Below are 18,057 nucleotides of genomic sequence, written 5' to 3' on the forward strand. Positions count from 1 at the left end.
GACCCATATTTTATATGATGAAGAACTTGTTGGTTTAGGATCAAGGGACTCCGAAGAGTTCAGTAAGTGAGGAATCTATGCTCCAGTTATAAATGTAAAGAGAACCTTAAAAGAAACTTGACTCAAAATCTGGTTGCGACTAGAACAAACTAATTTCTAAATTCCAAAATCTTTCTTAAAAATGTCTATTTTTTTCTCTCTACCCCCAGGTCTTGCCTGGCCCAGCCCTACACTCACCTAACTATAAACATCCCCTTGAAGATTTACTACACTAGATTTAAAGTTTTCCTTTCATAGCAGTAAAAATGGAATTAAACTAAGCTTCTGATATCTACTAATAAGAAAAAAGCTAAGATAATAGATTAATATTCCATTGCATCATTAGGTTGAAAATCAACAGGCAATATTTTTTCCTCAAATGATATTTTACAAAAGGTGAAAAGCCAAAAGCACAGACTTAGAGATCAAATGACTGATTATTCTGATTTATTTGGAACTCAATTTCACTTTATAAGATAAAAATATCCAGAAAGCAAGCACTGGTATATGTTAGAAACATTTACAGTTCATCTAAATGTAGAACTTAATTCAGAAATAGGATAACAATATAATTGTCCTCTTACTGTATTCTTTAACAATGTTGAGTTTCAATTTTTTTTTCAAAAGCTTCAACAATTTTCAGTCAATATACAGAAGTAATCTAAAACCTGCCTTTAAAGACAGCTTTACGTTCAAAGGATAAACACTTTTGTTCCTTGGTTTGGGAGAACAGGCCAATAGTTGCTAAATGCCACAAAAAGAATTCCAAATGCATAAACTTGAAAATAAGAAATAAGCAAATTACACAGACAGTGAAGCCCACTTAAACATCTAACTGCTCCATCTATTACGTTTATAAACAAGTTCTCGGTGAACCATAAGGGCTAAACTCACATTCACAGACGACTACTGGGTACAAAAGCGCCTTCAAAGTAAATTCCCGGTCCCACACTCAATATTCACATCACACAAGCTCGTAAAAGTTCAGAGACTTAACTACAGAATACAGTTTAAAACTGTTCATCAGTGGATATTTCTAGAGAGAGCTAGGAAGGTAGGGAGACAAGAGAGAGGGAGACAAAGAGAGGGATATTCATTTTATTTACATTTGCCTGTTTAAAACTATTTTATCAGAAATGTTTAACCTCTGTCAAAAGATTTAAAAAATAAAAACCTGACAGCCCCACTCTCCTGACCCAGCTGCACTGAAATGAAGACGTCACTAGGACTAAAATGTAGGATTAACAATTCTTTCCATTTCTTTTTTTAAATAGCCTTTCTATGAAGTCGACTATGTATGAGGAGAAGTATCTATAACTGTACAGCTCACTGAATGGTCCCTGTTCCTCGGTCCAGAGGGAGAGGGTTACCAGCACCCAGGGGTCCTCCGCTTGCTTCCTCCGGGGATTTCTCCCTCAAGGCAGCTCCTATCTTTACTTCACAGATTATTTTGCGACTAACAATGATCTTTCTATGTTTCCCCAATTCTTCATATTTGAAGCAAATTTTAGGGACTGATTTCTTTTCTACTATTTCAGATTAAGAAAAGAGAAACAATTTCATTCAACAAATATTTCCTGAGCACCTACTCCATGCCAGGTATTAAAACTCAGATGGTACATTTTTCACTGCATTACAAAAGTAGTTTCCCCTGGCTGGTTTGGCTCAGTGGATTGAGCGTCGGCCTGCGAGCTAAGTGTCGCTGGTTCGATCTTCCAGTCAGGGCACATCAGAGAAGGAAAAGTCTGACTCCAAAAAACCTCCGCTGCCTTGCGGCATACCTCTTCAGGGGAAAGGCTAAGGGAGTAAACCCCGACAGAAAATCCGGAGCCAGAGTCCCTAAGGCGGTTTGACGTTGTAGTCAACACCGGCAACTCCTGCGGCGCACCTGAAGCCAAGCTGTATTGACTCCGTCTTTCCCTTGGACCCTTCAGCTGCGAAGAGAGGGGGGGTCTGCTGCATGGGCAACAGCAGACCCTCCATATCACCCTGCCCAGGCTCTGTAGCTTCAGCTTCACTGGAGAGGACACTCCAGCGTCATCGCAAGATGTCGATTCAACACGGGAGGAGACAGATACCGTGTCACTCCCCAGTCGGACTGCACAGCCATTCTCGGCGGTGCAGATAGACTCTTAAGAAGCTACACCATCGTCTCTCGAGACGGACGGCTGCCGAAAAAACAAAAGTAGTTCCACTGGATAAACATTAAGAGGAATGCTATAATATTTAAAGAAGTGTGATGTGTAGAGCATATTTAAAGTAATTTATTGTAAGACTACTTATAACAAAAAACTGTACACCATATTAGATATCAAGAAGGCACATGAACATAAGCTTGGCCCATGGCCATTTTCTGACATGGTCCATTAGGACATTAATATTGCAAAGAATCAGAATCTTAAGAGTGAAAGAAACCCCTGAAAGAAGCCTTCCTCCCAAAGCAAGAATCCCTTCCAAGATATCATTGAAAGCACTCCCAAAACTGGCGGCTTTGTTTTTTATGAGAGAACCTATGTTAGAAATGCTGTGTTAGACAGTCCTTCCTTTATACCGTTTCCTTTTAACTGCCTCTCCCCCGATGACTGAGTTTTTCTTCCACTAACAGTCCTTACAGAGCTGAAGACAACGATCCTGCTGCTTGTTAGTCATCTTTTCTCCAGCCTGATCATCCCAGACATTCATTCCATTGTTCTTTTAGGACTCCACTGATTGACTGATTGATTGACTGATTGATTAATTCATTCATTCAATACTGAATACTTCCCCATTGTATGGACTGGGGATGCAGCTCCGGGAAAAAAGGCCTCTTACCCACAGCAGGTTAACATTTCGTAGGGGAGGAACTTGAAGCAAATCATTTCATACACAAACACATATACACCTATGATACATTCCTATGAAATTACATAAAGGATGTGATTAGAAATTACGTGGAAGGAGGTTATCCAGGAAGGAATACTTGAGCACACACGGAGAAAAGCAGAGTGCTAAGAAAAAGCTTTGGGAGGAGGGCAGGGAGGCCATGCGCCAAGGTCCTGAGGCCAGAGAGCTCCTGGTGCAAGGCAAGGAGACCGAAGGAGGGCCAGGGCGAGCCGGAAGACTCCGTGAGAAAGGGGAGGGTGGGCCGGCCAGATCCCATGCCGCCCTCACACCACGTGCAAAGTTCTGAATTACATGTCAAACGCAGTAGGAGGGTGGTTTCAACGCCCTTCACCACCACGGTAGTTTTTTTCTCTACATATGTTCCAATTTCCCAGCATCTCTAAAAGTGGGTAACGTGCTCAAGATTGATCTTTCTAGTACAAAGTTCAGTGGAACTACAGACTGAGACATTATTTTTTTAAATATAGATAGAAGTTACCATTCATTTAAACAAAACAGAAACCAAAAATTATTTTCAGGTGAACTACTGACAAATCATATTTCCCCCCACACTTTTGTAGCTGACAGTTTTTACAGCCAAAATGTAAGCTACTATATATATATTAAGTTGAAAAAGTTCTCTTTCTTTGGGAAAAATTAAAAGTAATAGCACATGTACCATTTCACTTTTTACTGTATCTTAACCTAAGATAATGTTTTTCATGATATTTATAAACTCTCTCCCACCAAGACTCCTTTACAGGGACCCCAGCTTGCCAATGGATCTTACCTTCTACAATATCCCTCTTGTAGTCACTGTCATTGTCACTATCTGTCGGCCGGTAATAAATATAAAATCCTTGAATGGGAGTGTCATTGTTAATTGATGGAATGTACTAAAAAAAATAGAAGCAAAAATGTGTCAAAGAATAAAATAAATTTAACTTTCAAACCCATTAAGGTTGATTTATCTGTGGGGTAATATTCTTCTAGATTCATTTCGCAAACATCCTTGATGGCCATTTTTAATTTAATTCAAGGGTATTCAAAGGTATTAAGAGCATTTAGCTTACTGCAGGGCTAATCAGAAATAAAGCAATATATTTCACAAGAGTCAAAGGCATAAAAGCACATTTGGTTCAAACTGAATAAATTATAAAATGGCAATTAATTTAACACTTGGATGAGAGCTGAGGTACAGTAATTTTATTTTAAACCTGCCCTGTTTAGAATTTGTGCTTTTAGACAAATATCTGTGCCCTTTGATTTCCTCACTTAAAAGTTTAAAAATCTGCTCTCTCATGTCACGAGAGCATGAAATGTTAACACGGCCAAACCAGAACCCCCGCTCCTGGGAGGAGACGCGTCACTCACCGTCCACTTGAGCATGATCTGAGTGTCACTGACCGCCTCTGTGTACACGATATGAGGTCCGGCTATGGGGCGGTTAGAGTAGCGATTGGGGAAGCCGGCCACCTGGTAAGGGCGAGATGCTGAGCTCCGGAAACTCTCACCATACTGGTTGATGGCACTGACTCTAAATTTGTACGTTGAACCTTTGGAGGAGAGAAAAAGCCCAGAATTTTTAAAAAGCTGTAATCAGACAACTGAAGCTACCATACTCAAAACATGACGACTAGACTAGAACAGCAGTGACTCTAAAGCCCATGTGGTAAATAGATTTCAACCCACTTGCCAGCTTCTACCAATGGGTGGTAGCTGCTCAATACATTGTGTTCAAAATTCCGAGATCTAAATACCATGAGAGATCAATGCTGTCTGTCAGGGAAGGGGGCAGGCAGAGAACACAAAGAGCATATTTATTCCTTTTACCATCCAGTTCTAAACTCATACCCATCTAATACTGTATTCATTGAGGTATCTGTGCTCAAAACCAGGTTCTTTTCCCTTTGAAAGAAACAACTGAAGTTGAATATGGTGAACACATTTGAAGAGACACTATGTGGGATTAGTCACACTGATTTCCCCAGTAACAAGGGGAGAGGGAGCAGATTTAAACAACAGAAGAGACTTCTTTGTATTAAATTAAAGAATTAAAAAAAAACAAACACTAAGGGTTGTGAGTTTCTCAAAATCTGGAACCTAAAAAATAAATTAGACCTCTAAAGCAAATTTCTTAACAGCTAAAAAAAAAAAAAAAACCCCATTGGGCTTCTGAAGACAATGTGTCCCACCTGAAAAATACCATTTAGCTTCACACATATTTAAAACTGTCACCTTGTTGATGGGCTTCTAGTCAAGATGAAGAAGCAGGTAAACACAGTATTGGTGCCCCGCCACAATCACATCAAAATTAGAGCTACACAACAGAACAACCATCATCGAGAACTGCCTAAAATCTAGCTGAACAGAAGCCCTCCAATTGAGGATATACAGAAGAAGCCACACTGAGACAAGCAGGAGGGGCAGATACACAGAACAGGCAGGTCCCACACCCATGTGTGGCAGTTAAACATCAGGAGGGATGTCTCAGCTGCAGAGGTGACATGAAGCAAACCAACATCTGCATTATAGGGGTGACACAGGAAAACAGAGAGAGCAAGGGGTTGAGAACCTAGTGGAAAAATAATGACTCAAAACTTCCCTAACCTGGTGAAGAAAAAAAGACACACAAGTCCAGGAAGCACAGTGTCCCAAACAAGATGAACCCAAAGAGGCCCACAGGACACATCAAAATTAAAATGCTAAAGGTTGAAGACAAAAAGGACCTTAAAAGCAGCAACAGAAAAGCAGGTAGTTACCTACAAGGGAGCTTCCATAAGATTGTCAGCTAATATCTCAACAGAAACTGCAGGCCAGAAGGGACTGGCATGAAATATTCAAAGTGATGAAAAGCAAGGCCTACAACCAAGTCTGCTCTACCCAGCAAAGCTATGATTCAGAATTGGAGGGCAAATGAAGAGCTTCCCAGATAAGAAAAAAACTAAAGAAGTGCATCACCACAAAAACCACAAAAGCAGTATTACGAGAAATATTAAAGGGTCTTTTTCAAGAAGAAGAAGAAGAAAAAGATAAATAATATAAATAATAATATGGCAATAAATATGTATTGATGAACAATTACTTTTAATCAATCAACAATTACTTTTAATGCAAATAGCTTAACCACTCCCATCAAAAGACACAGGGACGCTGAATAGGTAAGAAAACAAGACCCTTACATATGCTGCCTATAAGGGACTCACTTCGGTTTGAATGACAAACACACACTAAAAGTAAAGGAATGAAAAAGATATTTTATGAACATGGAAACAAAAAAAAAACAAAAAACGCAGAGTAGCAATACTTAGACCAGACAAAACAAACTTTAAAACAAAGGCTATAACAAGAGACAAAAAAGGACCCAGCAGTTCCTTTTCTGGGTATTTATCCAAAGAAAACCAAAACACGAAGTGAAAAGCATGTGTCCATATGTTCATTGCAGCATATTTACAACAGCCAAGACAGGGAAGCAACCTAAGTGTCTGCCAAGAGATAAATGGATAAAGAAGAAGTGGTTCATATATACAATGGAATATGACTCAGCCGTAAAAAAGAAGGAAATCTTGCCATTTGAAACAACATGGATGGACCTACAGAGCATTGTGCTGAGTGTACTAAGTGCGAGAAAGGCAAATACCATCGATTTCACTTACATGTGGAATCTAAAAACAAAACCAACGGACAAGAAGAACAGAAGCAGACTCACTGTACAGAGAACACTGGCAGTTGCCCAATGGGATAAGGACCGGGGGGACGGGTGAGAAAGGTGAGGGGATTAAGAAGCACAAACTGGCAGGCACAGCACAGCCACGGGGATGCACAGCACGGCCTCGGGGATGCACAGCACGGCCACGGGGATGCACAGCACGGTCACGGGAGCACAGCACGGCCACGGGGATGCACAGCACGGCCTCGGGGATGCACAGCACGGCCACAGGGATGCACAGCACGGCCACGGGAGCACAGCACGGCCACGGGGATGCACAGCACGGCCACGGGGACGCACAGCACGGCCACGGGAGCACAGCACGGCCACGGGGACGCACAGCACGGCCACGGGGACGCACAGCACGGCCTCGGGGACGCACAGCACGGTCACGGGGACGCACAGCACGGCCTCGGGGACGCACAGCACGGCCACGGGGACGCACAGCACGGCCTCGGGGACGCACAGCACGGCCACGGGGACGCACAGCACGGCCTCGGGGACGCACAGCACGGCCACGGGGACGCACAGCACGGCCACGGGGACGCACAGCACGGCCACGGGAACACGGTCAGTAATATTGTAATGACTGCATGTATGTCAGATGGGCACTAGGTTTACCAAGATGATCACTTGGCAAGTTATATAGATATATAATCACTGGGTTTTACACCTTAAATTAATGTAATATTGTACATCAACTGTAACTGAAAAATAAAAATGTATTTTTTAGAAAAACCTGCCACCTTCTCCCAACAACAGCCACGTCATGTTCCTGGGCTCTTCCGCTGCCTATCTAGACGGACACAGGTATCTGCTACCAAAGTACACTTAAAAGTCCATAAATAAAACTGGTCACGAAACCTAAACAGATCAAAGACAACGTATTCGTTTCTTTTATGGTTTAATTTTTCCATATAGCCTCAGACATTGGGGGCAGGGAGCGTTCCTCTGCTGAGACAAAACTTACAGAACGTGTTTGGTGTTGCCTCACTTCCATAAGAAGCACTAAGTGTAACTTACACTCAGATGCATCCTCAGACCAAACAACTGTCTCAAACAACAACTCTCCTCTTAAAATAATTCACTGACACCAAATTACATACACAGATGCAAAGACGTCACCACAACACTGTTTCTACTAATTTTCAGTCACAAATAATCTAAAACCCAGAAATAAAAAGTGGGGTAAGTGATTTATGGTATACTTACATGGCAGATACACAGTTACTAAAAGTTGAGTTTTTGAAAGAATTTTTAATGTTATTGAAAGATGCATATGATATAATATGGGACAATGGAGTTACAAAGCAATGTTTATGGCATGATCCTAGTTCACATTAAAAAGAGAAAAAAGGGATCTACCACAATGTAAACAATGGTTAAATCTGGACAGGTGGGTTTTGGGTGACTTGCTCTCTTCTTTATATTTTCTTTATTTTTGTATTTTTATGCAATGAGCTCCCATTCTTTTAACAATTAAAACTATATGGTTATTTAAAATATGCATCTAAAGTCAGCACTGATGTTTAGAAAAGGAAATGTTTGAATATTACTACCTGGCTCTAAACTACGAACTTCCACAGAGAGTCTGGAAGGAGGGATATCTTCAGCTGCCACCAGCCAGTCACTAGTCCCCATCCGCTTATATTCGACCTTGAAGGCAGTGATTGGAGAACCCCCATTGGCCCGAGGGATCCAAGTGACGTAGACGGATGTCTCTGATGCGGTGGAGATGGTAGGCCGATCAGGGGCCTCTGGAACTAAAAAATGGAAACATTCACTTCAATAACCCATGGTGTCAAAGACAAGAATAACTCCAATAAACTAAAAGGGATAAGTGCCAAACATCATTTAATTAAAAGTTCTTCAAGCTTTGCCAGAATTAATAATGTGACTATCTTCATGTCCTCTGTTAAAAAGCAATGAAATAAACAAATACAGGAAATAAAGGGAAGGAAAGGAAAAATAACCTCCAAACTTGATGACTGTCTCTGAAATACTCAACATTAATGAGTATGATCAATGTGACCATGCTATTTTGGATTTGTGGCTAAAACTGTGTGTAAGTGATTATTATTGGGTGCTTCAAGTCTGATTGTGGTTATAATCTATAGTAAATTTTCAAAATAATGTGTTATCTTATTTAAATGTTTTCTTTATCCACTTAAGCTACATAAAACACATTAATCAAACAATTTACAGATTATTCTACTAGCTATTACTACCCCTCAAGTCTGCAGGACTGCTACTCCAAAACACAGGCTGCGAACAGTAAACAAATAAAATTTGACTAATAAAATCAATACTGATGATAAAGAATGCTGCTCAGGATAAAAGCAGGAAGACAGGATGTGTAGTCAAAGAAAAGTGCATGAGAAAACAGATGATCCACATGATCATCCACATGAAAATGTAGGAAAAGGGGGCCAGAGAGCTAATGTCTAGCAGTTTTCAGTTCTAACTGCCATGGGGAGGGGACGTCCTAACCCACGGACTAGATGGCCTGGATGCTGGGGCACATGGAGCTACCAGCCACTTAACCCATGTACCTAACTCTTCCTGCCGACCAAGCCGCTGCGGGGTCCTAACTGGTTTCCCACTTCGTTCCTACAGGAAAGAGCGCTGGTAGAAACAGGCTGGGTATGTGACAGCCACATTACAAATTAGTATATTGCCATTCAGCAGTGAATTTCATAAAAGTGAGCTAGTTCTCCAGAGACCGACTCTCTTCAGCATGCGTCTGGAGCCGGAACAGGAAGGACCCGCTCTGGCCATGGTCACGTTACTTAGGCGAAGGCAGCAGGCAGCCCTGTCTGTCTGGCCTGAGTCACGCTCCTCACGCAGCAGCCTCTGTCTCAACACCGCTTCCCCCCAGACACAAATATAGGAGGACAAAGTAATGCTGCATATGGAGAAAACTGTGGCATTTTAAAAACCAACTGCCTAATGGATAAAAAGAGGAATATATTCAAAGCAGGCAACTTTTAGTGATACTTACTGTAGTCCTTTCAAGTTAGAAAGCAATGGAAACAGAATGAATAGAACTGTTAGTAAATCTCTTTTTAAATACATAACCAAACAACTTCCTTATGTCAAGTCATATGGTGTTAAAACTCATCAAAGAACACCACAGTTTGAAGAGAAAAAGAAAGTTACTAGGCGAAAAGAAGTATCTATAGACAAGTGTATCTTCCATATTTAAAAGAAGAAATAGCTCGTGACAGTTACAGGTTAAAAGAAAGAACACTGCACTTGGAGCTAAGAAGTCTAAATGGGAGAGCAGTTTCCATTCTCTGGGTGACCCCAGGCAAGCTGCACAGCCACCTGGAGTCTCAGTCTCCTCCTCTGTAAAACAGACTCACCGCCTTCTTCACAAGGCTGTGCTGACGATGAAATACAACACCTCTTATGGTTATCTCTGCTCGGGTGACTCCAAACTCATGATTTCCACAACCGAATCCATCATCTTCGCCTAAAAACTTGTACCGCCTATCTTGAAAAAAGGGGCCTCACTGCCCACGCCTGGGCAGTGTCTCTCCCTCTCATTCCCTGTAGACTCGGTCGCCCCAGGCTGTCTATGTCCTTCTCTGTTCACACCGTCACTGTCCTCACTACAGTGTTCCCTCACTTATCGCAGGTATTATGTTCTAGACACCCCCCCCCCCCGCGATAGGTGAAAATCCGCAAAGTAGGAACCTTACATTTACTTTAGTATTTATATATATTTTAAGGCTTTATAAACCCTTCCCACACACTTATAAATCATTCTCAGTCCCTTATTAACCTTTCCCACTCCCTTAACATTTTCCACACTTTTATAAACACTACTTATGTTCTTAAACATATTCTGTGCTCTTAAACCTACATAACTTTAACAATATATGTATACAGTACCGCAAAATCCTGCAATATAGCAAAAAATCCGTGATAAATAATCAAATATAATATCTGAAAAATCCCGCGATACAGTGAGGCTGCGATAAGTGAACCACGATACAGAGAGGGACTACTGTATTTCTCCAGCCTCACCGCCAGCCATGCCTCCTTTCTTGCTCTTTAAAATCCTTCTGGGTTCTCCAGAGCTTTCAGGAAAAGATTGAAATTGAAGTACATTATCCAGGGCACCCACCTGCCTGCCCCGCTCTAGCATTGCGCCCCGCAGCAGCCAGTCATGCTGATAAAGGCTCTAACCTCTAACCCCTGAATGAGACAGAACACGTCACTCCTATATCTCTTTGCACGGAGAGCTGCCTTTGACTAGAAACTGTTTCTGTCTCTTCATCCAGCTACAGCACGCTCTTTGAGGCGTAGCTGAGGGAGGCTCTTCTTCCAACACATGGCCTCCTCTCTATCAGATGGGAGGTCAGATAGGTCTCCTGTGAGCTTAAAACACCAAGTGTAGAATCTCAGACATGACGAATCAAAGTCATCGCTGTGAGTTAATGTGTTCCCGTTACCCACTGCATCGTTACTGGCTTAGCTGTCGACACCATCTTGTAAACTTCTTGCTGGCAAACTTTATTTTTATCTCTGCTGCTCCAGCATTTAGCAGTGTCTACCACTGTAACCGTAGAATTGATAACTGTAAAATTTAAATACTAAAAAGACTTCTTTTGAGGATTTTACTGCTACAGTATTTAAAACCCATAAGATTGGCCAGATAGAGCAATGAAACTGAGCTGACTTGTAATCATTCTATTTTTAAAAAACCCCACCTTAATCTTACTATAAGATACCACCATATATTTTGATGTCATCAAAAAAAAGGCAGACTTTCAGAGTTCAAAATATAAATTTAGCTGCTAAAGAGGAGATAGAAAAATCCTTTTTGTGAGTGGTAATAACTTAGTGCCAGATGTTTTGAATCTGAGTGTATTATCTTAAATACCAATCGTGACACTGGGTTGCCAAGACTTGAATACTACAGGACATTTAAGAAAAGGGTTGAAATAGGACCTAGAAGAGCTACATGGCAGGATATAATCTGAATGATAAATAAACACCGCATCTTCCTTGGACCCTCAAAGAGTCTACAGGCCAACTGCGTTTATTACGGACAAACACAAAGAAGCGCGCCAAAGGCTCTCCTCCTCACCTCCGCTGGGCCTCGAGGGGTCTGTGAGGACCACGCCAAAATGCTCTGCCGCCTCGGACACCGCTGGGCGCTTAGGGACGCCCGCCGGGGGAGAGGACACCTGGGCGCTTTTTGATGAGGTTGTTTTCTCTAGAAAAGTTAAAAACACATACTGTAACATAAGCTTCTGTGTATAGTGAACTAAGAAAAGGTATCATGAAATTCAATTGGCACACAGAGGTAGACACATGAACTTAGCTGTTACAGTGTCTACACGGTAAATACTTAGCTACTCTGAGGCACTTACACTAAAAATTATTTTTCTTTTTCTAGTACTTTAAAGGGAAAACTAAAATGTGTCTTTCTTCACAGACTAACTTTAACCTACACACAGAATAATCAACACGCGAAGAAATCAAATGTCTAGGGTAAAGATTTTCAAGCTATTTGTCCAGTTTTCTTTTTACTGTACATATTTCTTAATTCAAAAACATAAAATTCATTATTAAAGAGATTATGTTTAGTTTCTTCACAGGAAAACTGTCAATGTTAAGTTTTAAAGTTTTACGAGGCAAATAGTGAAACCGGGTAATTATTCTAAAACTGCTGTGACAGCTTTCAAACTGTGACAACTGCTATATCACACACTTCCTGTATCCATCCCCTAAATTATTTTTCTTATTAACATTCACCACCTTCTAATATACTTGTAACTTAGGTGTGCATCTCCCCCAACTAGAATGTAAGGTCCACAAGAACAAAGTTTTGCCTGTTCTGTTTATTGCCGAGCAGGCACACAGAAGGCGATAGTAAATACCAGCTGAACTCAGTTTCTGCCTTGTAATTGGGAGTCATGTGTGTCCTGCCTTTCTTAGCCAAGCAGAAGCCCCACTAGGATGGATGTTGTCGTGATCATCTGTGCTCTCCCTGCATCACCCACCCTGAGGCCTCACACAGCATAAGTTCTCAAAAACACATGTGGGACATGGGGTGGAAGGGAATCATACAACCATCCAGTGTGGCCCCCGAAGGTACCACAATAGGCTTATTTAATGAACTCATACATAAGAATCTCTACTGCCCCAAAGGAAACTGACAATAGAGTGACATCAAGACAGCGAGCTCACTTCCTCTTAGGGACGTGCACCCTCACCTTTGCTGGTTCGGAAGGTGAGCATGGCAGGTTGTCCTTCACCTGCGGCACTTCTCGCCACCATCAGCACTTCATAGAGACTAGATGGTTCCAGCTCTGTTAAATGGAGCTCGTTTTCACTCCCTGGGACCCGGACTGTGTGCCAGCTTCCCACCACGCTGCCACCGTCCTCCAGCTACTCGAGAAAAAACAGGCCGTTCAAAAAAAGGAGACAAAAGGTAGCAAAAATCTCCATTCAAATCTGACAAAACTAGAAGTCATTCAATTGCAGCTGAATTCTGGGAAGTAATGCACCATTTTAAATATAAGAGATACAATATTTCTTCATATTAAGAAACAGAAGGAGACCTGAAGCGAGACCTTAGGAATTCTCACTGCAAGGACTCCTGGCTCTGCTGATCACCACTGACTCACGGCCCCAAGCAAGTGACTGGATCTCCCAGAGCTGCTCCCTTTACTTGTAATGGAAGCAATGCTCCTCTCTTCTGTGTAATGGGAGATAAAGTATATAACACTGTGTATTAACTACAGTATATAATATACATAACAATATATATATGCTTGTATATGTACAGATTGTATAATTATGAAGTACATATTTCTCGCATTCTTACTTCATGTCTTGACACTGTTCAATACATGTTGCATGAAATACATTTAAAAAGAGATCCAATCCATTGTGTCTCCATTAATGGAACCAAGAGACAACAGTATACGGAAGTTTTCATGTGGCTAAGAATACCAGTGAAACTTCCTTCATCTAAAATCATCAGGTTAGAAACAGTAAATAAACTTTCAAATCTCATGCTGTTGATTTTTCCAGGTATTAGAAATACAGTATTACTGTTAAATGATACCAAAATGTCTTGAAAAAAGAAAATTGTTTTTAAATATGAGTGCACCGCTTTCCATTTCATTCCTGTGCTAGTTTCATCAAACGGGATATTTTTTCATTTTGCTTTAATGCAAGCCTCTGAAAAGTCAACAGAGAGAACCAAAGTTTACCATAATAAATAACCCAACAGCCCTGGCTGGTGTGGTTTGGTGGACTGAGTGCCGGCCTGCAAACCAAAGGGTTACAGGTTCAATTCCCAGTCAGGGCACATGCCTGGGTTGCGGGCCAGGTCCCCAGTTGTGGGTGCGCGAGAGGCAACCACACAGTGATGTTTTCCTCCCTCTTTTTCTCCCTCCCTTCCCTTCTCTCTAAAAATAAATAAAATCTTTTAAGTAAATAAAAAAATAAATAACCAAATAATGAATGATTCTAATACAATTAATAAGACAACTTGAATGCAAATAATTGTCAGAGAGTATATCAGAGGACTTTTTTCAAAAAGTTGTTTTCAATAAGAAAATGCTTCATTTGGTAAATAAACTATATACTAAGTACTATGTTAGAGACGGGGGTATGACATTTTTGAAGTGGTTTATACAGCTTTATACCCAAAGGGTTAAAATGTCTGATTAAAAAACATTGAGAAGTTACCAGGTTCTCAAAATCCCTATTTTGGGGAAAAATGTTTATACTTCACTTTTAATACTTTTATAAGCTGGTAAATCCAGCTGGGATATTTCTCCCAAACTCACCCTCCTGGAACATCTTGTTCTCTTTCTGGCCCCTCCCCCAAAATAAAAAACAGTAAGTATATGCTCTACACTGCTAGGGTGGGAGAAGAGGTGATAAAGAAGACATTACCTTTCGATACTTCACAAAATAGGCATTGATGGGCAGCCCGCCATCCTTCCCCGCCCTCCAGACCAGGCTGTATGTGTCTGGGGTGTGGGTCTGTGGGGGGCTCAGGATGATGGGTGCGTCGGGGGCCGAGGCACCACTAGTATTTTTCCCGGACGGTGATTCCACTGCTCTGGCAGCTTCCTTCAGTGGCAATGAGCTCAGTAATCCAGTTTCTGAACCATCTCTGTGATCATCCTGAGTGGCATCAGAAGATGTGACTATTCCTGATTTTGTATTTGTTTCTAAAGGAACTGCAGAGAAAGCGGGGCAGGGAGAGAGAGAGAGAAAGAGGGGAGACAGCTTGAAGAAGTGCGCTATATTTCAGTGTCTGCTGCACAGTGATCTCCCCACTTGCCCACACTGGTCCAACCTGAGCCCCAGAAGTTAAAGCAGGTTGCATTTCAACGTATAATCCACGGAAATATTTAACCTCCAGTAGCTACCTCCCGTTCACGAAGGGGCAAATCAATCGTGTGAAAAATCAGTTACAGGAGGCAGTTGTTTAGTGGTGTAAAGGATGCTACTTCTTCCTTGCATTCGCCCTCTTTTACCATCTACAATCATTTGCTAGCTCAGCCTCAGAAGATTTTAAGTGGAGAACATGGAGCCTTAGCTCTAGTTGGTACACGAAACACAAAGGCTGCATTCCCGTGGGAACAAGGAGATGGTCAGGTGTTAAGCCAGGACCTACTGAGTAGCCAGGGTCCAAGGACATCTCTCATCAATCACTCCCCTGGGCACCCCCGCCCCCGCCCCACCCATGCTGAGTGTGGGCACCCCCATAACCTGCTTTCACCAACGGAAGGGAGCAGTGAGGCAGTGCTCTCCCCGGCATAAGCTTAAGAAGACCTGGCACTTCCAGTTTTGTGCTGCCATATGCAGACATCCCAGCCAGCCCTGTGGAGAGACTAACTACATGGAGAGAGACAGAGAGGAGCTGGGGATGGTTCCGGTCCTCACAAAGGTGCCACACACAGGAGTGTGGCCGCTTTGAATGTGCCAGCCCCAAAGCCATCCGATTACAACGACATGAGAGACCTCAACGAAGGCCCGCAGAGACCCCAGCTGCATCTGGGTAACCCACAGAACGGGAAGGGATAATCAAGTGGCTGCTGTTCTGCGTCACTGATCCTTGGGGGCAGTTACTCAGCAACATGTAACTAACATACCTATCACACACGTGGAAAAAAATTTCCACTCAAGAAGAGGGAACACATGAGACAAAACTAGCAGAGGAAGAGGAATTTCCTTATTTCCAAACAAGCCCTGTACCTGGACAAAACTGAAGGAGGTTAAAAAAAACCTGCCAATCGAAAGAAAAAGTGCAGGCAGCCTTGATACTACTAGAAGCACACAGAAGACACAGAGGAAGGTAAAAATAATTTAGCTGTGCTGAAATGATAGGTTGCATATATCAAAAAACTACTGAGCACATTGTGCTAGATATTAATAAACATAAATCTCATTTAATTCTCAAAACAACATTCTCAGATAGTGATACATACTCCCCACTTTACAGACACAGAAAGTGGGGAGAATGTCAGCAGTGCTGCTATGAAAAAGTGGGAGAACAATCTATGAAGACAAATATATCACCAACACAATAAAACGCAAGGATTGACAGCCTGGATTCTCTAAAGCGCTATTAATACTGACAAAAGAAGTCTCCTTTCCTGACTACTTTTGTGGAGAAAGGGAGCACAGGATGAGTTTCTTTTCCACAATGAAGTCAGATTTCTGGTAAAAAGGGGGGGGGGTGTTTTTAGGAGAACTACTGCAGTTTAGTAGAAAACCAACCAAAAAATAGGACTAACAGGGTAAGGTCAGTCCTCTGCTGAAAAGAGAAGAGGTGTCCCAAAAGCATCCTCCATCAAAGAAAACAAGAACCCAGTGGGAAAATAACACAGAAAGTGAATGAAGTTCACTGAGACTTCAAAACACTGATCCTGGGACAGCCCTGTTTATCTAGTGATCAGACCGGGGGCTGGTGTCAAGGGCGGGCTCTGGTGCCTACTAGCGGGAGACGCACCTGGCAAGCGGCGGTAACCGGCTGTGGCCCAGGGCAGTGGAGAAGCACCTTTTTGTCAACAGTAGTTACAGGTCCTCTGGGCAGGTCACCACTGGGAAGTGGTGTCTGGCTGAACAAGAGTTTAAATACCACATGCCTCAGTTCATACAATGAGAAACACTGTGCTAAAGCCTGTACCTCAGGATTCTACCTCTGTCATTCAGGTGGCAATGAGACTTTTCCATAACTTTTTTCTATAAACGGGAGTGAAGTAATCCTCACTTACTATCCCCAATAATAAAATTTTAGCACTCATGTATACTAGATACAATTAATAAGGCCTTAACAGTACTTTCAAATTTTTTTTCCATACATTATGCCAAGTTATCTTCAAAGCAAGTCTGTGAAATGGTAAGAATATCTAGCATTCTGTAAGGCAGAATGATGTTGTGTATTGGAACAGAGGTTGCTACAACTCTGGTTTTCTGAATACTGTAACCACGGCAGTGAACTTAGTGGCTCTCAGTTGACAGGGACTGCAGCCATACCTGTCAGCTGTTCCCACTGTGACCGCTCACATCACCAACCCCCACCTTGGACTATTCAGGAAACCCAGGCCAACACCCATGACAGTTTTGAAGAGCTACAACTCACTCTACAAATACCTGTACAGCCAGTGCCCCAAACCCCAAGGTCTCCAGAGAGAAAAAAGGGGGGTGTGGCAGTCATCTCTCCCTTGGACCTTGTCTACCGCCCTCTTAACAACAAACAAAGTAAGTGGCTGTCAGGCTGGAATGTGACAAGGCTCAGATTCCTGAGGAGAGAAGCGGATTGTTAGGTGCTGCTCTGAGCATCACTAACCTCAGCTGGACCTTAATGATTAGCGCATGTAGAAGAGGCGGGGCGGGGCCAGTTGCATAGGGTTCAGGTGACAGGGTCACGGAACGCGCAGATGGTGTTTAACAAGACGTGGATCCTGAAGGGGCATCTTAAAGGTCTACGTAGAGCTAATCTAAACAAGGTAGCTTCCAGATCTTCTCAGGGCCTCAGGTCCTATTTACAGGGAGGCATTTGGACAAAACACCTAGTTCCACCAGCTATGACTATGACCTCTACAGCCCCTCTGCTCTACACTCACATAAAATAATCACCAGTTAAGTGCCACCCAAGCAGCAGCGCCTGTGGTAGCCTTACAGCTAACAATTTTGCGTAGAGCCACTCTTACTTTTGCTTAGCAGAATAGATATATAAACGCACATACGTATGCATATCCATATATATATATATATAAATTTATATAACACTCAACTACCTTTTTTTAAGGATTCTTAAGGTTTCTAAAATCAGTAACTATTTCTTCTTTCCTTAATCATCACATGGATAATTATAATTTAACCTCATCCTTCATCTTTATTGAAGGACTTCTGTTGCTAGACACCATTCTAAGCACTTCACATGTGTTAACTCCTTGACT

The 18,057-nt window shown here is 42.1% G+C and overlaps 1 protein-coding gene across 3 annotated transcripts in view; it reads right to left on the minus strand.

Moving 5' to 3' along the window:
* The window catches only part of CDON (cell adhesion associated, oncogene regulated), an 86,999-nt gene that overhangs the window by 19,659 nt on the left and 49,283 nt on the right, over window positions 1-18,057 (minus strand). For all 3 annotated transcript variants that reach the window (XM_090292553.1, XM_090292552.1, XM_090292554.1), the window contains exons 9-14: window positions 14,537-14,826; window positions 12,841-13,015; window positions 11,709-11,837; window positions 8,170-8,373; window positions 4,276-4,457; window positions 3,692-3,797 (exon numbers count right to left, since the gene is read on the minus strand). In XM_090292553.1, the coding sequence (XP_090148679.1) occupies window positions 3,692-3,797; window positions 4,276-4,457; window positions 8,170-8,373; window positions 11,709-11,837; window positions 12,841-13,015; window positions 14,537-14,826 (1,086 nt within the window). The remainder of the gene's footprint in view (window positions 1-3,691; window positions 3,798-4,275; window positions 4,458-8,169; window positions 8,374-11,708; window positions 11,838-12,840; window positions 13,016-14,536; window positions 14,827-18,057) is intronic.

Source organism: Furipterus horrens, unplaced genomic scaffold (assembly GCF_987537825.1).
Source record: "Furipterus horrens unplaced genomic scaffold, mFurHor1.1.pri manual_scaffold_11, whole genome shotgun sequence".
Taxonomy (NCBI): domain Eukaryota; kingdom Metazoa; phylum Chordata; class Mammalia; order Chiroptera; family Furipteridae; genus Furipterus; species Furipterus horrens.